Genomic DNA, 27047 nt, shown 5'->3' on the forward strand with positions numbered 1-27047 from the left:
TTGCATGATTTGCTCTCTTTTATTAATGAACAGATTTAGTACAGCCCAGACCTCACAGGAGCAGGGTCACAACTTCATCTTTAACTCATCCTGCAACTTATCTGAGCAAGCCTCTGAAATTGTGGCTGTATTAAGCTGTGCTCTGTACACAATGCTGAGAGGTGCTGTAATGTGCTCAGTACAGAGGAAAAACTTTCAGAAGATTTTTTTTTTGTGGTGAGGGTGGTGAAACTGGCAGAGGTTGCCCAGAGAGGTGGTAGATGCCCCATTCCTGGAAACATCTAGGGTCTGGTTGGATAGGGCTCTGAGCAGCCTGGTCTAGTTCAGGATGCCCCTGCTCATTGCAGACAGGCTGTGGACTATCAGTTTGTGAAACCATCTGTTGTTACAAAGATGAGAACATTTATCTCAGACACACTAACTTAAAACATTCTTCCCATTTCACAGAGAATAAAGAAACAGTAAGGATAGACAATGTTGTGCAATGATGCAAAAATATGAAGAAGAAACACTGCCTGAATTGGGTGAATAAAAGCATTTTTACTGATGAAAAATATATGTATGAAAAACTTGTGTGAAATTATGTAGCATATGAGTAAGATCCTTCAAAGTACAGCTGAGACCGAAATGTCTTTGAAAAGGCAACAAATGCACACTCTCTTTACACAGCATTTACACCTTCAATTTTACAAAATAGCCACGTTTTCCAAATGCTGCTCTGAAATGCCTGATTAAAAAGGACAGTGAACCACAGTATCCCATCAGCAGCAGTTTATCACATCTATAAATCCAATTTAGATCTTGTTATAACAGGAGTGTGAGACAAAGAACAGTGTAAGAGCAGTAAAAGGAGCTTGTAGTTGATAATTGATACAATATATATTCCATAATACCGAAATGAAGATAAAAGTTTTAAATTAAATCAAACAGTTCCGTAAATGAATAATAAACACATCTAAGATAGCACATGTGTGCTCTTCTGTCCAGTTGCCTCCTGGAAGGAATGGAGTGACTTGAGACTGCAATTTACAGGATTTTCTGTAGAATGGAGTTGGCAACTTCCAGGGATTCATCTTTCACCAAGACAATATCATAAGAGTCCATGTATTTTTCCAAAAGCTCATCTACCTAATTGCAGAAAGGATAAAGAGAAAGACCCCCTTAGTTATAGAATTAATTATTGAAAGAGTTTTTGTCATTAAAATATTGCCCAATCTTTCTACCAAATTCTCAGAATAAGCCATGTAAATGTATTGCTCCTACAAGTGAATTCCACATGAGGACAGAGTAGGAGTAGCCTGACCTGAAGTGCATTCCAAGATATAATACCTCATGTTTATTCCAGGATGTCACACATAGAGATACTGAAAGAACAACTACTTCTGGAAGGGCAGGGAGAAATATAAACTGAAGTTTTCTCTCTCATAAAACCAAATGGATATTCATTATAACTTAGCAAATAATCAGTTGAATGTCACTTAAAACCCCCAAAAAGTAAAGAGGAGTGACTGCCTGGATTTGTTTTTTGTGAGATTATAATTTTTCTCAATTATCAATTTATTACTGAAAGGAGGAGAAGCCACAGGAATTTAACAGAATTAATTTTTATAGCCTCTGAATTTTACTTCTCTAGGAAACACCTATTTAGAAGTAGCTCTGTACAAAAACCAAGGCAATATATACTTGTGGCTCTGAGCTTATTAGGGTTAGTAAAAAATCTATGAAAAAAATATTTGAAATGTCAACCCAAATGGGTTAAACACTTGATTTGATATTTGAACCACATTATAACGAACCTGTTTCTAACTCCCAGTGCTTCATTCAAAGCTTACAAGGTTATGTAAAGCTACTTACTTTATCATTGAGATAGCCAATCTTAAGAATGTGCTCAACATTTGCTACTCCATCTGCCATACTCAAGTCTCCTTGAGAATCGCCCAGCAGTATGATATTGCTGTTGTCTTTTAGCTGTTTGAAGTACTCTGTGTTCTTCAAGGCACCATCATGTTTGTTGTAAACATGAATCAATTCTCCTTTAAATCCTTTTAATATTCCCTATTGAAAAAAGCAACACTGAAGTTATGTCTGGTACCATTCAGGCAGAACAGCATCTAGAATGAAAGAGCTGATGTTACTATTGAGCCAAGACTGAACTACATAATCTATCATGATGAAGAAGATAAATCAGTTTAGAGTAATGTCATGGCTGTGACAGCACAGTTAGGAGCAGGCAGACAATGATTCTCCCTGCTTCGAGGAGTGTATAGATCTATCTATCTATCTATCTATCTATGTCTTGTAGTGCATATAAATAGATACTAAATACCAGAAACAGTGTGGTATTTATGAAACATGTTTGATAAGAATGTGTTATTTCATACATACGTTTTCGTCAAAATCCATGAAATTGGAAACCACTTTGACATTAGAATGGTAGACCCCAGCCTGGTGGATTACTTCTTCAAGAATGTCACCAATCCCAGCAGAAAATATGAACACAGGAATATTATGTTCACTGAGCTTATCAAAGAAGTTCTCATACCCTTCTCTGCAACACAATGAAAATACAAATCAAATCTCAAATAAAGAAAGCCAAGAAAAGTCCCAGTTTTTAGGAGACAATCACATCATCTTTGGAAAAGAATTAATATTTCTTGAGCACTTTACTGCATTTCTTTTATTCACCTTTTCAGGTCAGCATGATCCATCAACCTAACACAAGGCATGTTTGCAAGAAACTTTTGCATCAAGCTGTTTAGTATTGGTCTGTATAATTTCTGCCCCCAAAATATCGAATCATGTTTTAAAGATTCAAAACCACTTCCCCCTCCCTAAGTACTCCAGAACAAGCAATCAGAGCTCACTCTAGCTACTATCAGGCTGTACATAACTTTTCAATCTTCCTTGTTTAAATATGTGACTTTCTTTAGGGTCATTACTATAAAAAAAATTTTGTCTTTAAATCTTCAAAACATTTATTGTTTTGTTTACTGAAAGATTTTTAGTATGCAGTACCCTATGTATAGCATTCCAGGAACAAGATAATATTATCTCTATATGCTTTCTTCATACAGACATAGATTGGTAGAATTTTACATTTTAAAAAAAGTATTGTGGAAGTTCTGGAAAGAATTTTAGCTTGTGGATGAAGATTCAATCAACATGGACTTAAGCTTTCAAACAGGCAGAGACTGGCTCCTTGTCTTTTGTACAAAAAATAAGGATTCAGTCAGTGTTATAAACAAATACTTTCAGAATTTAAATTCTAACATCCTGTTTCAGTATTCCAAAATTTACAGTTTTACAGGGCTTTCAAAGAGATGGAAATCACAGCACATTTTGGACAAGGATTTTGCTGTCTTTTAAACTTGCCTTCAGCCATAGAAGAACAATATTTCATATAACATATAAAACATGTTCCTCAAGTGTTTCTCAAAGGAATTAAGTTACACTTCACATTGCTCTTAAAAAAAAAGGATCACCAGTGCCATTTAAAGAGGATGAAAGTCTATGGAAATTAAGCTTGTAGAGAAGGGACTAAAAAAAGTTTCAGATCTCTGCTTTATACACTGAAATTATTGTCTGCATTTAGATAGATACAACACACTAATTAAGTGGGAGCATGGAGAGCTCAATGTGGTCCAAAGTTAAGGTGTCTCATTCTCAGGAAAATGTGTGGGTTTTTAAATTTCCCTTTCCTTTTTTTTCCCCTCCCCCCAACACTCAGGAAGAATCTACAGAAAATGCTCTGAAACAGATTGATATAATTCAAATCAAAAGGAACTTACTTCAGCATAACATCAGATTCCCTTACAATTTCTGCAAACTTGTCCTTCTGTAAGCCTTGTTCAATGAGTAGTGCGTGAGATTTATGGTACCTAGAACATAAACAGAAAATGGGTTGAATGTTGCTTACATCACACCGCAACACTTACTAAGGATCACCTTTCATTAAATTTCATGATGAAAAAAGCATCCTGTATGGTTAATTATTGCTTATTCAGATTAAGAGCAAAACAAAACCAGTTGTACAAAACTTTAAGAGATTAATTCAGTTAATGTGGTAGCTAAAAGCTAAATACTGCCATTGATTTGCTTTTAGACACTTACTAAATCTAATATTAATACAACCTGAAAGTAGGAGGTGTCTCTTACCATTCTACCATATATGGGTATTTCTCTTCAATGGTGAGAGCTGGATCAATTTCAATGGCATAGTAAGTTTCTTTCAGCTGAAATAACTGAAGGGGGAAAAAAACCCATCAGATGTTTAATGTATTTAATAAAATACATTGGGGTTTGGACTAAGCAATCGAAATAACACTCTTGTCAGGGAATAATGACAAATGTCTGTACAACAAACCAAATGCTTGTAGGTTTTTTGTTTACCTTTTTCCGACATTCATCTGTGATAATCTTAGAGTTATCAATGATGTCTGGGAAAGGGATGAAAAAAAAGACAGTTAAACAAGATGATACATTTCTTTTACTTTGCTCTACAACACTGTAAATGGCACAGATGACAATGTCTGGTGACATACTAATAGGTTTCCTCAGAACCTTTCTTACCGGCAGCCAGCAGAAAGCACATTTTTCTTCATAAATATAAAGGTGCCCTTCCCTTAATCTCTCAGTTACAAGCTTTTGTATCTGTTTTTTGAGATTTAACTGTTTTCAAAATCATTCTGAGGCATCCTATATGTTTTAGAGTTCCCACTTCTCCTTGTTTGTTCCAAAAGCATAAGGATAAAATTGCCAAGAATTCTAAGGAGTTTACAATCTGGTTCTTGCAGGTGTCAGGACTATGATGGGTTCTTGAAAAACAAAAGTCAATCATGCCATATTTAGCCACTAACATCTGAGTGTTCAAAACTTAATGTTTTAATTGTGAATGGCAACTTATCTGATTTAATTAACACAGATTTTGATTATTTTATATATATATATATATGCACATAAAAACACAGTCACTAGAATACTTTGTCAGTAGGTTGTACAGATTAGGTAACAAGTCAATATAAAATCTCATTTGGAAATAAATTGAATAGAAAATTAAAATATAGGAAAAACTAAAAGGAGCAAACAAATCAATCTGTATTAAAAAAAAAAAAGTACTCACTATGACAAGTTGGACATCTTTTTCCATTGTAGGAAAATCTACTTAATGTCATATCAAAATCTGTAATAATCTATTTAAGGAAAGAAAAAGCAAAACTGTCTTACAACATGGAGGAACAAAATAAAGAATGGCTAGAAATTCTGAACGATCAACAATAGCTGCAGCTGAGTAGCATGTGTGTCACAGAATCCTCCCTATTCTATTGAGCCATTGTCATGGAAGCTAGCATATCCCAGAAGAGTAATGTTTTTTCTAACAAAACTGTTTTTCTCATTTCTTTGCTGAGAATATATTCTGAAATTACTAAGCTTCTATGCTTATGTCATTTACTTAACTAGCGTCTGGCTGAATTACAGTTGAATCAACAAGGACTATTTAAAGAGTTAACATGTCTAAGTTTTGGAACATCTTGAAGGTTGAATTCTGTTACATATATACAGATATGCTTAATTTTTTTGGCATAGAGTAACAATCCCACAGTTGCTTTTATTCGAAACTCTTTGCCCCTTTACCTGAAGTTTGGCAGCTCCGCCTTTGATGAGGCCACAAATAATCTCCTCTACTCTTGCTGGATCCTTAATATGGACAGTCTTCTTCTGAAATTCTGGCATCTATGAAGGGTAAGAACAAAGACATAAATACACTTGCAGAGGAAAACCTTCTAGGCAATAGCTGCTGTCCATCAGGTTGGAAGCTCTGCATCTACATGCAGTTTCATGTGACATCAAGACATGGTCAGGACAGAAAGACAAGAGTAAGAAGAAGCAGAAAATACTCTGGATGTATTAATAAATGACTGCATACTGACCTGTTTGCTTACAACATCTGTTTTCATTTCCTTTCCTAATATCACTTTATTCAATAAGTTGACACTCAGAAAAGGTCATTATAGTTGTAGGAAAAAAGGGAGATATGTAGGAACAAGACATATGGGATCATCTTGTGATTGAGGTATGTCACTAGGAGATGGTACATCTTAAAACCAACTCTCTTTGCAATTAATATGCCCTTAAAGTATCAGAGATAAAGAAGACATCTATTGTTTCCTTGAGAATGCTGAATGAGTGTTAACTGAGTACTTCAATACAACAAGGCTGTGCAGCAATCCCTCCTCCCTAGCCAGTCCATCAATTGCTATCATTACCTATTTCACTGTACACTTTTGAATTAACATGATATCACACTATATATTCCTTATGGATGAAATATATTTCTTGAATATTATGCTAAATGAAGAATTTGGTGTAAAACAATAAAAAAACCCCTAAAACCCCATTCTTCCCCAAACAATTCCCCAAGCCTTTGTTTACTCTAAGAGTTTATCTTCAAACCTGCAGAACGGTAGAAGAACTATTTATTTACAGGAATTCCCCAATGTAGCATGTATTTATTTCCTTTACAATCATGTATGGACCCATTCTAAAAAAAAGATATCGGACATTTGCAATCTGTCTAAACGGGAATTTATGAGTAGTAAGCTTTATTTTCTGTTTATAAAACTTCAGAGATGATAAAGTGTTAGGAATTACATTTTTAACATTCTCATCCTTCAACCTTCATTTTCTTAATGCTAGCATGTAATCAGTGCTGCAACGAGCTAATTAAAAAGAAAAAAAAGGTGGGGGGAGATTCTATTTCAGGACATTTCTGGACCCAGAGTTCTCGTATCACCAATTGTCAGTAAGCCATGCAGAACTGTTTCTTCCAGCTCTTGATGCTAGTAAGTATTTTCTTCACTAGTAACAGCCAACTTGCAGTCAAATTGCAATTTGGTTATCACATAAGAAAACAGGTGCCATTTTAAAGTATTGCAAACATATGTTTTTGTAAGGGAAAAGACACTTGTGTGCCAGACATAAGAAGGATCCAAATACACCTTGAAATATCAGCTCTAGTCCACTCTGTTCTCAGGTGGGAGCAAAACATTGCAGCTACGTCCTTATCAGATGAGCAGAGGCTCATCTAACTGTTCAAAACCCCCACTCACATATTCCTCACATTCCTCAACTACCTGTATGTTTAGAAAAGTTTGCTGAATGTCTAATTTTCCTTACTATAATTTTAAGTCATTCAAATTGGAGAAACATGTTCTTTTTCTCAGATGCTCACTGGATAAATTTTCCTCTTCTGCCTGAATGTAAAACCCCAGTGTTCTTCAATCTTCTTTTGCAGAACACAATTTTCTAAATCTCTGATAATTCTTGATGTTGTCTTGGCCCACCCACTTGAACCACATTGTTTTTCCAACACAGCATCCATGACTGTGGGTAAAACCTTTCTGCTCTGCTCTGGCAAGGCCTTGGCTGAAGGGCCACTTTGGCCCTTGTCTTCAGGTAGCATCTTTCCACGTACATTAAAATACATGCCCTCTGTTATCAGTAATATGGTGAGAACAACTCAAATTCAGCTGGTAATAACCAAATATTCTCCAAAATGACTCCTAGAAAGAAATGGGTATTTGTTCAAAGTGTTAAATTTTACATTTAATCTTTCTGGATTGTATATTTTCCTCCATGTCAGCGCTCCTATCTTTCAGTAAAACAAATAATTCTAAATCCCCACTGTGCTTACAGCCACTTCCTGGCTGATATCCTCAGACACTGCTGAAAATCGAAAACAGAAATCCTTCTAGAACCCTAATCATGAGTCTCTGATAAATTTCCAAGTTTTTCTACCCATTCAATATTTTCACCTATACCACAGTATCTTGTCAAAAATTCTGTCCTGAACAGGGTATTCACTACTTCTTTGCTTTATAAATCTCATAAAGAAACAAACTCTATTAATTTCACTTTGGAAGAATTAAGGTTTTCCTTTCCAATCCTTTGGCAAAGACATTTTCTGTAGAAGTGGTATCTCCTAAGCCAATATCCCCGAGTTCCTTGTGTTGTTACAGTGCCTTGCTACTACTTCTTTTAGCACAGCCACAAAAAGTACATCAGGATTGACTTCCAGCTCTCAGCTACTTCCCAGGCTGGGAGTCATTGAGAAAGCTAATGAGTGTTGACAAGAAATAGAATTCCTGAAAAATATTCATTAAAGAATTCACTAATCTTTTGAGATATACCTTTACAAAGCATTTATTTATTCACAATTAGCAGCACATCTAGCTTCACAAAACAAAATTAAGCTTTCCACTTTTTTCTGCATATTCAATATCCTTTATAATGAAGCACAAAGCACTTTGACTTGGTAATTTTTGTCCTGTAAATTGACTAATCTAATTTCTTCAACTTTCAGGAAATTATATATGTATTTTAGATTTGGAATGCAAAAATCAAACAGTGGAATCTAAATGCATGCTTTTTAAAGAAGCAGTTAAGCATTATTTGGTTTACTTAGAAACTAAGCAACAGATTTCCTAATATAATTAACTTAAACAGATATTGGGGTAGATGGAGAGATCAGAGGAAGGGACTGGATGAGGAAAATTGGATTGTTTGGTACTGTTTCATTTCAGACTGAGCCCTTTTGTAAGTTTCTGAAACAACCTGAGGAAAATTCTTGGTAAACATTTTAGTAGATCATGTTAAACAAGAAATTGCTTAAGATTTTAAGTATGATGAAAGCTTCCTGCTTTGATGTTGTAAACTCATACTCAAGATCAGTTAATAAGATTAATTTATGTCTAACACATTTTTCATTTTTGCACACAAATTCGTTGAAGAGTATTTTAATTTAGGGGTGGGAGAAAGTCTTCTGCAGCAAGTATAACCCGAACATTTTCATTCTCACAGGCACTTTTAGAGGAAGAAACAAGTCTATGTTACAGGCATGACATCTGATAAAGCCGCAGACAAATAGGGTTAGACAAAATAGCCACTTTTCCTATCACTAGTTCCTTGTATTAATATTTGTGACTGAACATTAAGCAGCAATACTTTTATTTATTCTTTATCATTATTACAGTAGAAGTAAACGAAACTGTCTAAGGACTGGGTAAATGAAACTGAAACTGCAGCCACCAATTTTCTGGCAAACTGTTTCCTCCAGTGTTTTACACTTCTGCCCAGTTTAGCTGTTGTTTTGTGGTTGCATATTTGCCATTCTTCTCAGTTGAAAGAGAAAAGCAGACTGTAGTTGGAAAGAACTGATAAGACAGATGAAAGAGTAAAGGGTGAAAAATTCAGTCAATTTGATAAAAGAAATGTTTCTATTCACTGTTTAAGAAAATTCTAGCAGTCAATTCTAGCAGTGTGCACACATAAACCTCCAAAAATTCTGATGCACCAGTTGACTGGGATGAGCACAGATAGAGAAGAAGCCAACCAAAAATCTCCACAGCACTTAACCAAGTCAAGAAAGGTTTTCAGAACCAGGAGCTTCTACATACAGAACTAAAACTACATAAGCACAGGAAAAGGAATTAAAAATTCATTGTGACATCTGAAAGTACATAATGTTAAATAACTTAAGTGCCCCTATTTATTCTGTCATATTATAAAAGTGTGAGAAGAGTTTTGCTTTCTTACCAACAGCATCTATATGCTAATGAATAGCTCAGAGGCTGGTGTGTCTTAAAACATATGTATGGCAACTCCCAAAGGTAATTTGTGGCTGGCATACACACTGGCCACAAACACATTTTAGTTTCTAGTCTCTGACATTTTTTAGGAGCCTTGGAGAGAAGGAAGAACAAAACTGAAAAAGATTATTTTAAAGGTTGAGCTTAGTTGGATTTATGAAAAAGAAAACAATTATCTGCTTGTTTATGATAGCAGGTAACTGGAATAAGGGTGTAGGAAATTATTTTGTAGCTAAGAATGTTATGGTCATACCTTGAGGAATGAACAGTAATGGATTCACGCAGCTTTGGAAATTCCCCAGTCCTACAAACCACAGAATGGGTCATTTACCACAAGGATAGTTCTGAAAATTACAAATCTATTTAGTACATGAGACATGCATCTGTGTAGCTGGGTTAAATAAAGAGAAGTATTTGCCATATTGAATTTTAGTTTTGAAATGAAGTTTCTTATACGCAACTGGATAACAGAAGTGCAAAATAACTGCTTTTATGTATCCAGGTGCTGCTTAGTACATAAGTTGTCTTCTTAGTACGTGAAGCAGCGTGTATCTAAGTGCATGCTGTGTCAAATTGATTATAAAACAGGAGCTGGTGATAAGACCTGTCATTCATTTTAGTGATCTAAGTGAATTTACAGCTGCCATCATAGACATTTCCAACTAGGTATCCCAGGAAATGAAAAACTGATTTGGTCCACAAGGAGTAATGTCATGTTCTGGAGCTAGGATTATACTGAATTTTTCAATCTACTGAGTGTTGGAGGTACAGCAGTTGCTTTCCTCCCCCTACCCAGTAAAACAAGTCCTGATGATTAACACAAAAATTTAAAAAAATCTAATGAAAAACTCCATATAAAGGACAACTGAGTGACCTTTTGTGTTCACTGTCAGTAATTTTAAGTAGGGAAGGATGAGTTGATGAATTACTTGCTATCTTAACTACATAGAGATATGGCTCATTTCACAATCAGCTCTAGACACAGAGCCTGAAATATTACCAGTACTAACTCAAACTGTAGGAGGTTGTTATCATAAGTCTGCTAAGTAATGCTCTGACGAAGGACATAAAAAAATGGTGCAGAGTATTTTTATACTGATACCCTGTAAGCCTACACTACTTGGCAAATACCAAGTTTTCTTATTTTGTAAAGCTCATCTACTATGGAAGCCTCCCAAAAACCAAATCACTGCTAAGAAAACACCCTGGATTATAAGTGGAAAAAAATTTAAGGAAACTTCTCTATAAATCTCAATGATTGACGGACTACTTTGTTAGATGTCAGTAATTCTGAATCACAGTAAGAACTGTTCTCACACTTGTAAATGCATTAAAAATATTCAACAAAACTTCAGATTACCATAATGTCATGAAAAGGCCAGGGTAATAAATAAGATCTAAATAAGGATCTAGCTGTAATGCTATTGACAGGATGTGAATTTCAATTATAACACAATTTCTATTTTCCTACTTTGTTGGTAAACCTGCCTTAGACTAGACTAGGTTTCAAACCTGTTATCTTTTGATAGAGAGAACACACAACGGTGGGCTGGCAGGGAGAGAGAGCTATCCATGTTATTTCTGAGCAAGGCAAATGGAAATCAAAGTGATAAACTGGCTAGGGGAAAATTATTTGTAAATTTTATTCTAATCTATGGTGACAGCTTCCAGGTACAAGAGTATAAACCAAGACTAAATGACGTTTATTTTGGGAACTGCAGATGCCCAGTTTCAAGGTCTTAGACTAGCTCTCACATATATTCACTTATGGACATGTACCAAAAAAGGCAGGGCATGGCAGCAGTGATAGCTATGAAATTTGATACCCAGAAGGTACAGAAAACTAGTTTTGGTGTTCTTGGTGGAAGAAAGAAACAGTTTGGTAAAAATATAAAGAAATACGGTACATTCCTTAATTTACATGTTATTTTCCAATCCTTTTTTTTTCTTTTTTCTCTTTCTATTATTATAGAACATGACTTGCTCTAGAAAACAAAGCTTAAAAAACTTCTGAAAGCATGCAAGCTTCTCTATGTTATTTCTGCTGGTTGCAACATCTGAGTTGCAAGAAACTGGGGAGCTATAACAAAATCCACAGAATGACACTGTGGGGATCTTTTCCTCCATATGCTTATGGTCATGTATAAAGCAAGACTGCTTGTAATTCAGACAATTTGAATTCTGGCCCATGAGTGCAACAGAGGTCCCTCTTAGCTGCTCCAACTGTTAGTAGGCTTATATTTTAAACAGGAACATCAAAAGGGACTGGACATGAGTGTAATCACATCAATCACTCCATTATGTGCAGCTAGCCAGGAGAACTTCACTAGTAATTGTGCACTCTTCTAGCATAATCTGAGCTCAGGACAGAGACTCACTATTTATAATTCCCAAAACCCATAATATATGTTATATTCAGATGATGCAAGCTCAAATATGGTAAGAAATCCTTAGTAACTAGTAATTACCAAATTACTATTTTAGTAGTTCTGCCAAGAAATAGCCTTAGGACTGCTTAGTTAAATAGTAGTTATTATGGGAATAAAACAAGAGAACACTGAGTATCTTCACAGTTCCTTGATAACATGCTGTAAAACTAGATACCCAGCACAGGTTATATGAAATAACTGAAAATGGGTTCACTGCTTAAGCTATTTTAAGACATGTCATAGAATGCACAGTAAAAATAATTTTTCCCGTCTTACTGTGTTTATTTATTTACATATTTTTATACTTAATGTGCTGGATTCTGATACTGAATTTGGAAAAAAAAAACCCCTTATAAAAATCTGGAGAGAGCGCTTTCACAGAAAACATGACAACAGCATTTCCTCTTGTTTTTTTAAAGGAGAGTACCTGTGCGTTGAGCTTAGGGCACTCCTGATTCTTCTGTCCTGGATTTTGTCCTACTGCAACAGCATAGGTGGCAAGCAGAGTCCAGAGATGCAGGGCTTGCATGCAGGCTGCCAACAAAAACCAACCAAATCCTTTAAGAATTGGTCTGCTATATTATGTGGTCTTTCTAGTCCTGCTGTATAAAATAAAAGCCGACATGCATGGTACATAGTGACATCACTGTGAAAATACCAAGACTTCAGAATAGTCTGATACATAGTTAAAAGTAGAGGAATATTTAACCTATTCAATGAAAACCACTAAGTATATTTATTCCTTTGATGCTGTTGCTCCTTCTATGCTATCAAATTTTTAATTTAAAAATACGGTTTTTTAGGTTTTTTCACAGTCACAATTAACAACTGTAAGTAAGCCCTCAGCTCATAACCTTGGCTTAAAAACACAGGCAAGAAGACAGTCAATACTGCTGACAGAAGCTGCGCACACTTACCAGAGGGTTTTGCAGGAGCAGCTGCAGAAGCAAAAGAAAATTCCTCTTGCTTGAGACACACTAATATAGCAGCACAGAGTGCAGTTGAGGGCGTTTCCAAATACAGCCTGACTAATCCCCGTGCAAAACCCCAGGGTCCTGTGACGCACGTCAGCACTGCACAGCAGTTTGTTATGCTCAGCAGCACAGCCCGACGGGCTTACAGATCATCAGCTGGTTCACCAACAACAAAACCTTTGACCTTCACTGAATGAACAGCCTTCATGGATGCAGCAGGCAAATTTGGGCTGCTCTAACAGAGGAAGGCAGCTGTTGTTCAAAGCAGAAGTTTACTATTTTGTTACTTTTTAGCCCTTTTATAAAATCTTTCCAAGTATTTCAGGATTTCCTGTTGCACAGTGCCACAAATTTCTTAGAGCTTTGTTGACATGGTTTCATTAATGTTTACTAGGCAGCACACATTCATTCATGTAGAAGGAGCAAATGAATTAATGAATCTTTGTTTTGGCTGTAATTATCTGTGTGATACTGAAACAGGAAATCAAGGAGCCTTGTTTGTCAGGATTTTTGAGAGCCAAGGCAACTCCACATAGTTTTAGAAGTTTGTCATTAGGCATGCTGCCTGATCAAAGATCATAACTAGGTGACAGAAGACGGATTAAAAAGAAATGATCTTTAGAGTGAGGGGATGAAGGAACTATTGTCTAATTGTATTTTACATTTTGAAGTTGTGTAAATGCTAGCGTCACGCAAAGCTGACTATTGCTATAGCAGCAGTGCAAGCTTCTCTATTACTGCCCTATAACTCATGTTCAACCTCAGGTTTATGATCCCTGTTTCAGGATGCCAGGACTAACCACCAACACCAGGCCAATTCATACATGGCCACTAATGTGACCAGTGTAATTGTCAGAGCTGAAGCAAGGGCAGGTTACAAGTGTAGCATGTACAAAACCTGTAACACTATAAAAACCCCCAACAATAGCAGGATTCTAGAAATTAATTAGTTATGAAAAGATCCTTTGAAGTGTGCTTTCTACACTTAAAAAAAAAACAACAGACCTTCTGAATGATACAGTAGATCCACATGTTTTGTGTCTGCATTCCAGCTGTAGGCTACTATGTAGTCTATCAGGATTCCTCAGTGTATCTGACCTACAGGTGCACTTTCATTTTGTTTTCAGAGGTGTTCTCTATTTTGAGCCAACAAAACTGAATACTTGAACTAATACAAAACATGCAACTTTGCTCAACACTTATCCTCTTAGAATTGACCAAGATTCCCTGAAATGTACATGTTAAAGTCTGCTGTATCCTGAAGCAGTGAAAGAGTTTGAAAGGTATGTTCAAAATATAACATAATCCCTGCCATGACTGTAAATAGTAAATTGAACTTACCTGGCATTGGTATTGCCAGGATTCATAGCTACCACTAAACTACTTGTTATAGCATTTGTACACTGTTGTAACAGGTAAGATTCAGAGAATTTTACCCTTTATAGTATTTTAATGTAGGCAGCATGCTTTTCATTAATATTTTTATAATAATGTTTGGGAAACAAATGTATTGCACAGTGTCTTGAATAAATATGAATTATTTGCCCAACAAAAAGCTGGAGTTTATGTCCCTGCTAGATTTCCAATGTGAAAAAAAAATGTTACAAACAATGAAGTAAAATACTATTGCTAGATGAATCATGTAGTTCAGATAGGACATCACTTGATACATTCAGTTTGCAAAGAACCTGCCTTTGAGCTGTCAAGAATCTAAAGAAAGCTAGTTTCCCTTTCAGAAAGCTGGGGAAACAAAAATAAGGTGTTTTTAAAAAAAATTTATTTTACTATTTTTTTTTAAGATTAGGAAAAAAAAAGAGTTACAGAAATTAAGTCCAACTCTCACTGAGTGTTTTTGGTAGCCCAGACTAATTGGAAAGCATTCTAAATGAATGATTACAGTCTCAGTGAAAGTCCTAGAAAATGGCGTGAGCAAAATTTCTGTAAACATTAATACAGCCAACACCTAATTCTTAGAAAAACATCTACGCTATCTTTATCAACAGTGTACTTTCACTCTAATGAAAATGCCATACATGAAACTTCTCAGCTACAAAACAAGACTGTCTTTGCAACTCCAAGAAATCTTTGTGTACAACACTTTAATTACCACAGCTCCTACTAACCACATTCTATTACTGCTGATTTGAGTCTGTTGAGCATTTTGTTTACAGTGTTTAATGTCTGGTAAAAGAGGAGTTAAAATGAACACAGATTTTTTCACAGAGAGAGAAATAAACTCCAGCATGACATTTCTACTCTCGAAATATGGAAGGTCATTTCAATATATTTTAAGAACCACAAACTGAAGAGGTGTAGTTATTTCAACAGATACATTCTATTTTAACATTTTCTCTTTGGCTGAGGGCCATATCTTGACTACAGAATATTCTACACAGAAAAAGAGAGAGAGGAAAAAGAGAACAACACTGAAAACACTAGACGATCTATAATTTATATAAGACTGGGAAAAGGTTCAACTTTATATGCTCGTGTGTTAGGTGAACTTGGTTTGTAGAGGATGCTCTTGAATATGAAGCACTGCAAGTTTTAGTCTAAAGCAAAGAAAAGCTGGTTCTACTAGTTCTTCCACACCTGTGACCTAGGTTGCATCCATTTGTGGAAAGAATTAGCACAGGTATATTGCCTAAGCAAGTAAGCTGAGCTTTTTCTTCAACTAATAAATGGAATACTTCAACTAAACTGACATAAACTTTTAAAGATCAAGAAAGAGGTCATAGCTTTTTAGAATATTTCCTACAGTATTTAGAGGTGACTGAATAATGTGTAAGGGGATTGAATCTTTGGTGTAAACATTAGCTAGTGTCTTCTCATGAGCTTACTAGCTTTTATTCCTGTTTAGTGACCCTACCACAACTGAACAATTTTTGAATATATCCCTATGTATTTAGTATGTTGCTTGACTTTACTTGAGCAATACCTTGCTTTATTGTAGGGATCAATTTTAAACATTAAAGAACTGTATTTGTTGCCTACTTTTGCTTTTGTACTAAGTTTACTTAGTACAGATTTTCCAAAACAGCCTACTTGATATAACCTCATGAGACAGGGAAAGGTACCTGAACCTTGGTACTCAAGTACCAAGACCAAGCAGAAGAAAGGAATCAATACAACCCTACTGTACTCAAACATGATTATTATTCATGCCCTAGTGAATTGAGTTAATGAGCAGCATAATGGCTCCAGGAGTAGCTTTTTATATCTGTGACAATTACAAGGAAAGTAAGATCAATGGTCAGTTTGATGAAGCTGGAGTACATAAAGGTTTAGAAGGTTGCTTGCAGGAATTTTGGATACCACTTATCTTTGCAGTACAGGTTTGGTGTAAAAACCCATGGCAGCCATATTTACAGTTGGTATGACGCAAAGAACTATGATTTGTATATGAAAGTGTGTGCCTGTCATAGAGATCACTTGTGAGGAGTGTAAATAATTCTAAAAAGAAAGAGCTTGAACAGCATGTTATGAAAGAGTGCTAAGAACATATTAAAGACTGAATTCAACAAATTGTGATAAATCCAGAGATGGCACATGCTAAGTAGCTGAGGCTCTTAATCTGAATGGTATCACAAGATATACCTGTGATATTAAAATCTCTATATCTTTTAATAGAGATTTTCTTGATCTGATCAGAGATCCAGGTTTCTTTACAGTTCATGGGAAAACTGGTGATCATCTAATAGTTGATCATTTATGACTGTACTGAACACAAAGCTTAATGTCAACACACACACTAAAACAAGTCCTTAAGCATTTCTTCTTCTGTTTAATACATTTCTCTGATGATAGAATAAAAGATATTGCAGCATCATTGTCCCTTAAGCAGCAGCTTCTTACGCTTACAAAATCATTCTAAAATAAGAGATTTCTGTTGGTGAGAGATCAACAGACATTTTGGATCTTATAAGAAAATGAAGAACTAATAATAACTAGGGTCTACATTTCCAGTATTTCCTGTGATCCTGTCAGTTATGAGTTTGGGCAAGAATTTAATCTGAGAGAATAAAGGAGGTAAAAAACATACAGAACAGTTCTGGGGTGAATGAATGCAGCTCAGGCATTTTTTTCTCTGATTGTATATTAGGGGAATCACCTAATCTTTGTGCTTACCTGCCATTCCCTCATTGTGGAGAGATTTAACCTCTATAACTGCCAGATTAAAAGAAAAGGTATGTATTATTTAGTTATCAGTAAGTATCTGGAAATGATGAAGAGATCTTCAGACATTTCTAATGATAATCTTGGAAATACCACAACTATCTAGCCAAATTTAAACTGATGGGTTTTTTAATCATCATTGCTTCTCTCCTGCCCTTGTGAAAAAAAAAAGAATATAAAAATATTCTAAATGTAAGCAAGTTCACATCAATACAATTTATCACATTACACTTAATTTTTAAAAATAGCTTCTAAAGCACCAGGATTAAAAGAAGAATTCAAGGTTGTAACACCCTTTCATTGCTTGGCTGAAGAATATGGAGGATTTTTTCTTGGCCTTCATACATACATTTCACTATTCTTACCAGAGCTTTTAGGATAAAATCTTTATAAATCCATTATGAACGTGGAGCTTAAATACCAAAGCCAGTTCTGGTTTCTCTACCTTACACGGAATAAACTAGAACTGGAAAAGGCCCTCCATCCTTCCTTTTTCCTGTCCATTCTTCTTCTGAGAACACAGATAATAATTTTTGAAAAATAAGATTTTTTTTATTTGAATGGTACTGTCATTTTCCTTTAATACTGCTATGGAGTATGTTGGAGCTGCCCGTCTGAAAGGTCCATTTCCCTACATTATACAGAATCTAATGCTTTCTTAAAGAATACTTACAGGTGTGGCACCTGGTACAAATAATCCTTTTCAAAATACCTAGGCAAACAATGTAGAATTCTAATAACTGGCAGTATGTAAATATACTGTGGTACATTTACAAATCATTGATTCTGAATTAGCTATCAGGTATGCAAAAGCTCACCTTGCATAATAAGGTCATTTTGATGAGCTATACTATTTTCCCCCCAAACTGTACATTCACATGTATACCTTCTATAATTAAATATCCTGTATATATCTACATGGACATGCATTGAAAGAACTTAAACAAATGCCTGTTTCCCTAGAAGTTTCCCATGTAACACTATCTAGAATGGAATTTGCATTAAGGCCAAGGCTTGGACTGAAGCAGTTGCTGCTGATTCTCTTTTTCTCTTATCTGCTTCTAAGAAAAAAAAATCAGCTTAGATTTTTTTTCACTAAGCCTAAGAATGCTGTATCTAGATCAAATAAACTCTGACCCTTGAATAGTGGAGTTGTGGGACTCAGTTTGAAAGCAAAGTCAGCAGGACAAAGTTTAATCTACAATACATTACCAGACACTACATGGAAGAATTAAGTGCTAATATAATATTCCAATTAAATTACACATTGAGACTAATGAATTTTTTAACTGTTAGGTTCTCTTTGATTACACACTCTTTTTTAAAGTAATTGAAAAAAAATTCCATTAAATCAAAAGATGAAATACAACTACCAAACACTTCTTTTAAAGGTAACAGGCAGAAGCATCACGACTTGAGGCATGAAGGATTGTTTTGACTCCACACCTCCTTGTTTTATGAGTGTTTCTCACTGCTGGACCCATTCAAAGATGCACTGGGATGTCATATTTCTTGTATCTCTGTGTACTTGCCTTCTGGAAGTGTTCAAAACCAATACTGCCACTACTATTCTTTGCACTCTACTATTGCTGAAGTACCAATAGTGCTACTGCTTTGTGCTAATTTCTACCCTTCAATTTCATGTATGATTTTTCCATGGCAACGTGCAGACCAAACTGAGGCTTACCTATCAGTGATACTCACTGCAAAGGCACATGCAGCTGATTATAGTAAGTGTTGCCATAATAGCTGCTGAGTGAAAAAAATCACATTTTTGGTCTGATAACTAGTAAGCTTCTGACAAAGAGGGAAAGCTTTAAGGGAACAAGATTAATGGAACATTTCAGTGGTATTCATTCTGTCATTTTAACTCCTAGGTAAAAAAAACTAAACCACAAATAAACTAGGATTATTTCAGTGATCCAATTTGCAGAGCAGACAAACAAATCTTTATAAAGGAGTGCAGGAAGGAAATGACAGTTAATGAGTGGGAAACAAGAAAGAACATGCACATTTGAACAGGAATTTTCTTGGTGGTGAACCCAGCTCAGGAAGGCTGAAAGTCTGTATTCAGACACTTAATTGTCCAAGTCTGGGCTTTACCGCAGCACTTTCAAAATAAAATAAAATAAAATAAGTAAATTAATTAATTAATTTTTTAAAGATTGAGATATATGAAAGTAGGAGCCACATTTCCTTCCAGCAATAGGTATTATTGCTATAATTTAGAGAAATGTTGTTTAAAATTATTTTTGTAATTATCTTCTGAGGTAAGTCAGTGCAATTCTCTATTATTTTGAGGTATTAGTGAAAATATTATAGTTACTTTTAGTATTTAAACATGGTGTCTTCTTTGACCTGTGTGCTGCAATCTTAAACATATGTCCACTTGTACTGAAAAATGCCTTCTCTTTTTTTTGGCATTTATACAAAGCACTCTTGATTAGGCAAATTAAAAAAATTCTGTGGACTTTTAATGGACACTGATTTTTTTTTTCTTGAACCATCAAAATCTCCCCATAAATAACCTATGAAAATGTTGACTAACAAACAGCCACAGATTCCAATCTAATGGCACACTGCCCGTCAAGCTGCTGCATGATAGCCATTGAACTAAAATGTTGCATACTGCAGTCATAAGTTCTCTGATGTTTTACAGCAGCTGACCCCTGGTGACTGATGACTTTTGGATGGGAGAAAGAGACTGACATCCAGCAACTGGTCAAGATAAGAGCTGTATGAAGACTGTGCCCCAGGAAGAAGAAGTTTCCGTAGATCAACTACTACACAATGCTGTGACTGCAAGAAGGCCAGTTAGACTTCACACACACCCTCCATAACAATATAAACGTCTCTCTTGCCCAGTCCTATCTGGCCTTCTATCCCTACGCAGTGGTTAGGAAAGGAAGGCAGGAAGAAGAGCTGCGAGGTGCTCCTGCCCCTCAGCTGTGCTTAGCCTGATTTCAGCGCTGAGCGCTGGCCGGCAGCAGAGAGGTAGATGGCTGTTGCTGTGGGCCCGGTGCAGCGGGAGCGGTCCGGCTGAACGCGCCTGAGCGCAGCGGGGCAGTGGCCGGGAAAAGGCCCCGCTGAGGGCCAGGATTCCCTACAGGGACAGGTTCCTCCCAAAGCCGGTTCCTCCCGGTGCAGCGGGAGCAGTCCGGCTGAACGCGCCTGCCCGCAGCGGGCAGTGGCCGGGAAAAGCCAGCGCTGAGGGCCAGGATTCCCTGCAGGGACAGGTTTCTCCCAAAGCAGCGGCCGCCGCCTCACACACGGCTCCTGCCAGCGCCACCTGCTGCTCCGAGCCGCCTGCTGCAGCACAACAAGCCCGACCCGCCACCGTGAAAATCAATTAATTACTCTGACAAACGCACCAAAACACGGCAACAAAAGCTAAGTCTGCTTCTCTTCTAGGATTTTTCCTTAAGCTCCCTCCAGTAGTAACCCTTGGAGGAAGTGAAGTGTACCCTGTATTTCACTTGCACAAAATACACTTGTGTATGCACACATGGAGGGAAGAGTGGTGGCTGATGGCTTGAACTAGCCAACACAGAAAAGAATACGTATTTTGCATGTATGAACTAATTCATGCCAGTGAAAATAAAGAGTAAAAGGCAGCTCTGGTGGTGTTTTTTGGGTGATTTTTTGTTTGTTTGTTTGTTTTTCTTTAAAGAAAGGACTTCAAAAGTTCAGGCATTTAGCAAGTTTCCAATCCAGACGTACACAAATTATGATGTTTTTACATTTACAGGTACATTGCTATTGAATTCATCACTAGTATTCATCTACTTATAAATGCATGGATCCATACCCTGCATCTCTTACATTAATCAGTTCAGATACTTTCTATAAAAGCTGGTAGTTCTTGTTAACTCAAGACTGAAAGTATGACTGGAGTGCTACACAACTTTAATTCATAATATGAACAGATTTGTGATGATATGCGTATTCAGGCTAAAAACTAAAAAATCCCTTATTACTGCTTATATTGTTTGACAGTTAAAGGTAAACATGTTTAAGACTTACAGTATTTAAGCTGTAAAAGAGTTTAATAGAACAGATGCCATAGGTCAACTGGTAAAAACGATTATCACAAACAGGAGAAAAATCATGTAAAATATGACAACACATAGCAAGCATTTATTAAAAGGTAAATATATTTTAGAGCAGAATGAGTAAATGAAAGATTGACTTTCTGTCTCGGAGAAAGACTTTCTACAAAAGATAAAAGAAAGCAGCAAAAAAAGCTCTTCTGAGTCTAAACCTACAATCTATATTGTATCCTGACATGCCTACACTGACTACTTGGAACTCAGTTTTCATGTACAGATCATCAGTATGTTTTTGATAACTGTTATAATTTGCATAAATGATTTCTAAAGAAACTAATTCAGAATTATAGATTTAATCTTCCCATACCCATCCCTTGCAAGAATGTAGGTTTCAAGACCTACTGAATTAAAAAAAAAAAAACCCAACACAGGCAGGAACAACTTCAGAAAATTAAGACCTACTTCTGAAACAGATAGCTGCATTGTAGGATCAGTTTACTATACTAAATGAAGTAAAATATTAGTATGTACATAATTTTGACAGTGATAGGAGAAAACAATGGAATTCAGTCAATTTTTATTCTCCTGGGATACAAATTTCCTAAATTTCTAACTGAATTATTTTACAGTGAGAATGAAACCTGCTACTGGTATCCAAGTTATATCAACATGCATTGTCCTTAGGGTTTTTTCTGCCCTGTGAAAACTTGCTTTACAAGCCACATGTTAGGTGACTAATATGATGCACAGTGGCTGCCATTAGGCAGCTTGGTATCATGCACTATCTAGGTGGCATATATTGTGATTATCTCTGCAAACAGCATGTGGGCAAAAAACCTTGTTTTAGTAATTGGTGTCTACCACTGCCAGTTGATTTTTCTATTGAGGAATACAGTCTAAAAAACCCCCAAGGTTTATAGGAATAGTTATATAGCATCTCCAGTAGTCATGTCAAATTTAACTTAGTTTTAAGACGTTAACAATTATCTAAAAATGATTCTAATATTCTAGTAATGTAAGGGCTCTCAGTCACATGTCAATAGGTAGCAGTGCTATTAGGAGTTCCTTCACTTTTCACTACTTAGGTTCATACATCACAGCACCATTCTTTTTGAGCAATATTCCCAAATGGATCATATCACTGCATGGCTCTTGAGCACATCCAGATAGTGACACTGTCCTGCAAAAGCTTCATTCGAGGGAGTCCATCTTCCTTCTATTCCCCTTTTAGTGATTCCAGTTTACTCAGACTCAAACCCTTCTTCAGCTCTGTACAGGCACAAGCACATGAAGGAGTTGCAAATACCAACCACTTGGACTCCTGAATATGTAAGCTACACATTACACACTCCTCTGCTTTTTACTCTGCTGGGAGGTCAACCTGCCAGAGCAACGTCACAGTTACTATAACAACTAGTTACCAGCAACAAGACAAGAATAAAGAAGTGCTGTGTGATTGCTGCCAGTTGTATCTTCATCTGTGGCACAAATGCTCTTATGCCCTACGAAACAAGAACAGTCTCACCAGAGACTGCCAGGTAAAAGAAAATAATAATAATTTAAGAAATACACCTCCCAATGCCTCTAACAGTTATACTCACAGAATATATTCCTTTATTTCTTAGGCAAGCAGATAAATAGCAGTAACCTTGCTTATTAATTTCCTTATTTCCCTTCAGGTAAACACTACTACTGCAAAAATCCATGCATTTATTTCCTTCTTTAACACAATAAAAAGTGTACTGTCCAGAAACAGTTGAGTGGCTGAAATGTTTCCGGTAAACTGAGCAACGGCTTTAAAGTTGATTTTAATTCGATGTTGCTGAACTTTGATACAAAGTCTCTTTTAATGTAATTACACCTCTCACTTCAGGGGCAGATTGGAGAAATGGACAAATGTAACCCAGTTTTCTGGGTGGAAGTCACAGTTTAAGGCATCCTCCTATTCTGTTTTCAACAGGCTCTATTTTGTTTCTTATTCTAAGAGAAAAAAAAATAAATTAAAAGCTCCAAAACCAAAGGGTGAGTAACAAGCTTCTGAAAAAAACCTCAAGATTTTAACAACTTTATTTATGAAACAGCCAACAAAATATAGTGTTACTCCTCTAAGAAGTTTTTTCTGATGTTAAGTCCATATTTTAATTAATTTGTGCTTCTGCTTACAGATGAATGTTTTTGAAATATTTAGGCAATGTTTTTCACTCTAGTTTGTGAACACCGGTTTTCTGCTGAGCTGATCAAAAGCTCGGCAAAAAGTAATCAAAAATTGAAATTGAAGTCTATTGGCAATACAACTATTTGCTGTATAGGAATACACAACTTAATTGCAAACTTGTCTGTGGCTTGAAAAATCTAAAAGACAATATTACTATAAGGTTTAATCTCCTTCTAAAATACCCGGGAAACATTTTCTAAGAAGTTACTCTGAAAATCTAATTAATTGGTCACCATCCCTTTAAATTACAGTGAGCAACCTTGTAGTTAACTTTTGTTTTCACCTGACTGTGTAAACACTTGTACAGTTTCACAAAATTGGTAAGTGGCTGTGCAAAGTAATAGCACAAGGCTTGGAGAGATGTTTGTTTCTTACCACACAGAGTGAAACTTCATGTGACCATTACTATTAATGCCTCTGTTACTTCAGAAGTGGAGCTGAAGTAACTCTCTACATTCATGAGTGCCTAAGGGAAACTCCCTGTTTGCAAACTACACACTGTGGATGAAGACACAATATTAACATTTTAATTATAAATTTAATCCTTTTTTATCAAATAAGATGAAGCAATTTTAAGATGTCTCCATTAAGCTTAAATTTCTCTATTAGGCTAATTGGCATGCTTAAGGAATTAATCTACTGAAATGTGAGCTAGATATTTAAGAATTACTTGATTTCATTATTCAGCAAGGAAAGAGGGTTACTTTTTCCCACAATGCTTGAGAATCCTTTCCACTTTTCTTCACAACATTTCTTCTTGGCATCATAATCCTTGATATTAACTTCTCTTATAGATGTTCTCTTTAATTTGTAAAAGTTCCCGTCTTTTTAGCACTTAAAGCTGTATTTTTTTTTACTTACACTTGGGTTTTTTTATTCACCTAACTTTATTTTGACTAAGAAAAAAAATTGCTGTAGTTAATTATAATGAAATAATGTTTAATTCACATAACTAAGATGTAAATAGGCCTGATCCCAACTGCTTTTGATAAAAGTTATACATCAAGGTAATTCTGAGTCTAATGTGGATATAAAACTACAGTGTAATGTTCCCCAAAGAAAATTTAAACCAAAAATCTGCTGAAAATATAAGAATGAGGCCATAATTTTAATCTGACACAGAAGACCAGCCTGGTATTGGAAGAAAATACATTTCAATAAGGCAGTATTGTTTCTTACCACCATCCTAAATTACACTAAGTTACAGACTGGAAAAAGCATCTTCTCCTCCACAGCTCAAAGAAAGGTCTCCCCTGTCATAAAATAAAACTGATACAGTGTCTTGTAAATAACAATCATTGAATCAAATCTGCATTGGTGGATAAAAGAAAGTTCTTCAGAATGCAGCATATTCAAATAAAATGCATGTACATATTTTTGCCCATACTTGACCAACTCAACACTTTGGTATGAAGTTTACATAACTATTTCCCTTATTTCAAAGAAATTCCACAGCCTGAATACATGTATCCACTGAAAATACTATGGAAGAAAGAACACCTGCATCTTTAGAACTAAGGATGTTTGCTAGCTAAAGTGGCAATCCAAACTTTCTGCTCTCCCATGAGCCATTGGAAATGTGCTGGAGAAACTAAAAACCAAGTCATCCCCCTCCAAATTGTCAGATGACATGACTGATGACTAGAAACAGTATTTTTTCAACAGTAAGTGATGCCTCTACAATTAGCAAAAATTTCAAGTAGAATTCTTCTTTGGACTCACGTTATCACAAACTGCCCTGCATGAATTCCACTGGCAAGCATGGCAATGTGTGGCCAAATGAGCACTTAGGCAGGTCGCAATTTCCATACAGAATCCTAGCTCTTACTAAAATCTGTTTCCACGTGTAATTATAAAAATTCATCAGAGCTTTCAGTAAAATTCAGCAGGGGAGATCACAAAATACCCATAACTAACATCAGGTGCCTTGACGATTTCAGTCCAGTTCTTTGGTACGGCGGTATCCAAATCACAAAATTTGAAGGACTTCCACATAATCAGCACGTTGTCCAAACTAAGATCTTTTACGACCCAATTATTCATAAGAAGATATTTAAATAATTTCCTAAACAACAAGTTTTACAAGGGCAGCTAGAGAGAGCGAGCTCCATCTTCCTTTTATAGTAACCGTGAACAGACTGTGCTTCCCAGTTTCAACAGATGGCTGAACACGTGTTGTGCGCGTGTCTGTTTTTCTTTTAAACTAATTGCGAGCAGGCTTGTAAATTACCACCAAGACCCACAGGTACATATGTATCCTACAGGTACATATGGGCCGGACAGGGCAGGGCAGGACGGCGCAGACCCTTTCCTCACGCACCTTTTCCGAGCTAGTGGGTCACGCTGAGAGGGAATGAACAGCTCCTCCTGCCTCCAGCGCCTGTCCTTACAGAAATCCCAAAGTGAGCTCAAGGTCCCCCCTCTGCCCTTCCAAACATCCCCTCGGGATACCCGCCTGGCTCCGGGGGAGAGGCCGTGGGGAGCCGCCGGCCGCAGGAGAGGAAGGACAAGGAGAAGGGAGTGCGTGCAGGGGCCGAGGGGCTCTCGGCCTCTTACCACGTACCATCTCGATGATCTTGGTCTTCTTACCCGTCTTCTTCTTCATGGTGAAGATGTACTGCGCCAGTACCACCCCGCCCACCAGCGCGCACACGCTGGCGCTCGCCACCGCTCCCATCTTGGCCACGGCGGTCCTGTCCATGATAGTAGTTCCCGGGTCGCCGGGAGCCGCTGCGAGGAAGCGCGGCTGCGTCCCTCGGTGTGGGCGAAGGAGCGGGATCCCGGCGGGTCCCCCGTGACCGACCGCCGGCCGGCAACGACGGCGCCGCACGCGCCCCGCCGTCCCGGCCCCTCGCCGGCCGTACCACGCCACAGGGCAAAGGGGGAGGGAAAGGCTGGACGCACGGGTGGAGCTGCGCGCCTCGAGAGCAAGAGGCTCCTGTGAAGGGCTTGAAGAAGAAAAAGAAAAAGCCACCGAATGCTTAGGGTTGTTTTTTAATTTTTCTCCTCTCAGAAAATACAAAACAAATGTTTCTCTTCTTTGCTCTTTCCCCCAAATACAAGACGAAGTGAGAGAGCCCAACGGCCTATGGCGCCGCTTCCCAAACTACATTTCCCATGCTCTCCTCTGGGCGGGGCGTGGGGCGGTGAGCGGTTGGTGCCGGCGGCGGGGAGCGGAGGATGTTGGAGATGGCGGCGGCGGTGGGAATGAGCCTGTAGCCCTGCCACTCTGTGCCTCGCCTCGGGCCGCGACTGAGCGAGGAGCTCCTGTGAGGAAGCGGGGCTGCCGCCCCGGGGCGGCTCGGACTGCGCCGTGCCAGGGAGCTGTCTCCTGCCGCCCAAGTAAGCCCCCGCCGGGCTCCGTCTCCCTTCTCTAGCTGCACGGGGATGTGTATCCGTGTATGTCTGTGTCCCAGGCTTGGTGTGGGCGCTGTGTGTGCTGCTCAGGAACTCCGTGAGGGAGGGCAGCAGGGAGTGAGGGGGTGTATGTGGAGAGCTGTGCCGTGCCAGCCCGCGCTCGGCGGCAGCAGGTTGCCTAGCGGGCATAGCGACGGTGAAAA

At 37.3% G+C, this 27047-nt stretch overlaps 2 protein-coding genes across 7 annotated transcripts in view; one reads left to right on the forward strand and one right to left on the reverse strand.

Moving 5' to 3' along the window:
- NT5C3A (5'-nucleotidase, cytosolic IIIA) lies at positions 1-26335 on the reverse strand. Of its 5 annotated transcripts, XM_030971651.1 has the most exons (11): positions 12991-13018; positions 12501-12607; positions 9898-9948; positions 5632-5730; positions 5120-5189; positions 4390-4436; positions 4156-4241; positions 3789-3878; positions 2386-2548; positions 1855-2055; positions 1-1128 (listed from the first exon to the last, which is right to left on the reverse strand). In XM_030971651.1, the coding sequence occupies exons 4-11, from the start codon at positions 5728-5730 to the stop codon at positions 1027-1029; spliced, it is 858 nt and encodes a 285-aa protein (XP_030827511.1). In that variant the 5' UTR covers positions 9898-9948; positions 12501-12607; positions 12991-13018; the 3' UTR covers positions 1-1026. The 5 variants fall into 5 exon arrangements, with proteins under 5 accessions (XP_030827511.1, XP_030827512.1, XP_030827509.1 ...); XM_030971652.1 differs by lacking the exons at positions 9898-9948; positions 12991-13018 and adding an exon at positions 26077-26335; XM_030971649.1 differs by lacking the exons at positions 9898-9948; positions 12991-13018 and adding an exon at positions 26051-26186.
- A 306-nt stretch (positions 26336-26641) lies between these two features.
- BBS9 (Bardet-Biedl syndrome 9) overlaps positions 26642-27047 on the forward strand; it is a 287736-nt gene continuing 287330 nt past the window's right edge. For both annotated transcript variants that reach the window (XM_030943560.1, XM_030943558.1), the window contains exon 1: positions 26642-26829. The gene's annotated coding sequence lies outside the window, so the exon portion shown is untranslated. The remainder of the gene's footprint in view (positions 26830-27047) is intronic.

The sequence above is a fragment of the Camarhynchus parvulus genome, chromosome 2 (genome assembly GCF_901933205.1).
Source record: "Camarhynchus parvulus chromosome 2, STF_HiC, whole genome shotgun sequence".
NCBI lineage: Eukaryota > Metazoa > Chordata > Aves > Passeriformes > Thraupidae > Camarhynchus > Camarhynchus parvulus.

Coding starts and splice junctions, on each gene's coding strand:
- NT5C3A (XM_030971652.1), bottom strand. CDS start 26,188: ATGGACAGGACCGCCGTGGCCAAGATGGGAGCGGTGGCGAGCGCCAGC. Junction 12,608..26,076: donor CACCATGAAGAAGAAGACGG/GTAAGAAGACCA, acceptor TTTTGTTGGCAG/CCTGCATGCAAGCCCTGCAT. Junction 5,731..12,500: donor GCCCTAAGCTCAACGCACAG/GTACTCTCCTTT, acceptor TACCCTTCATAG/ATGCCAGAATTTCAGAAGAA.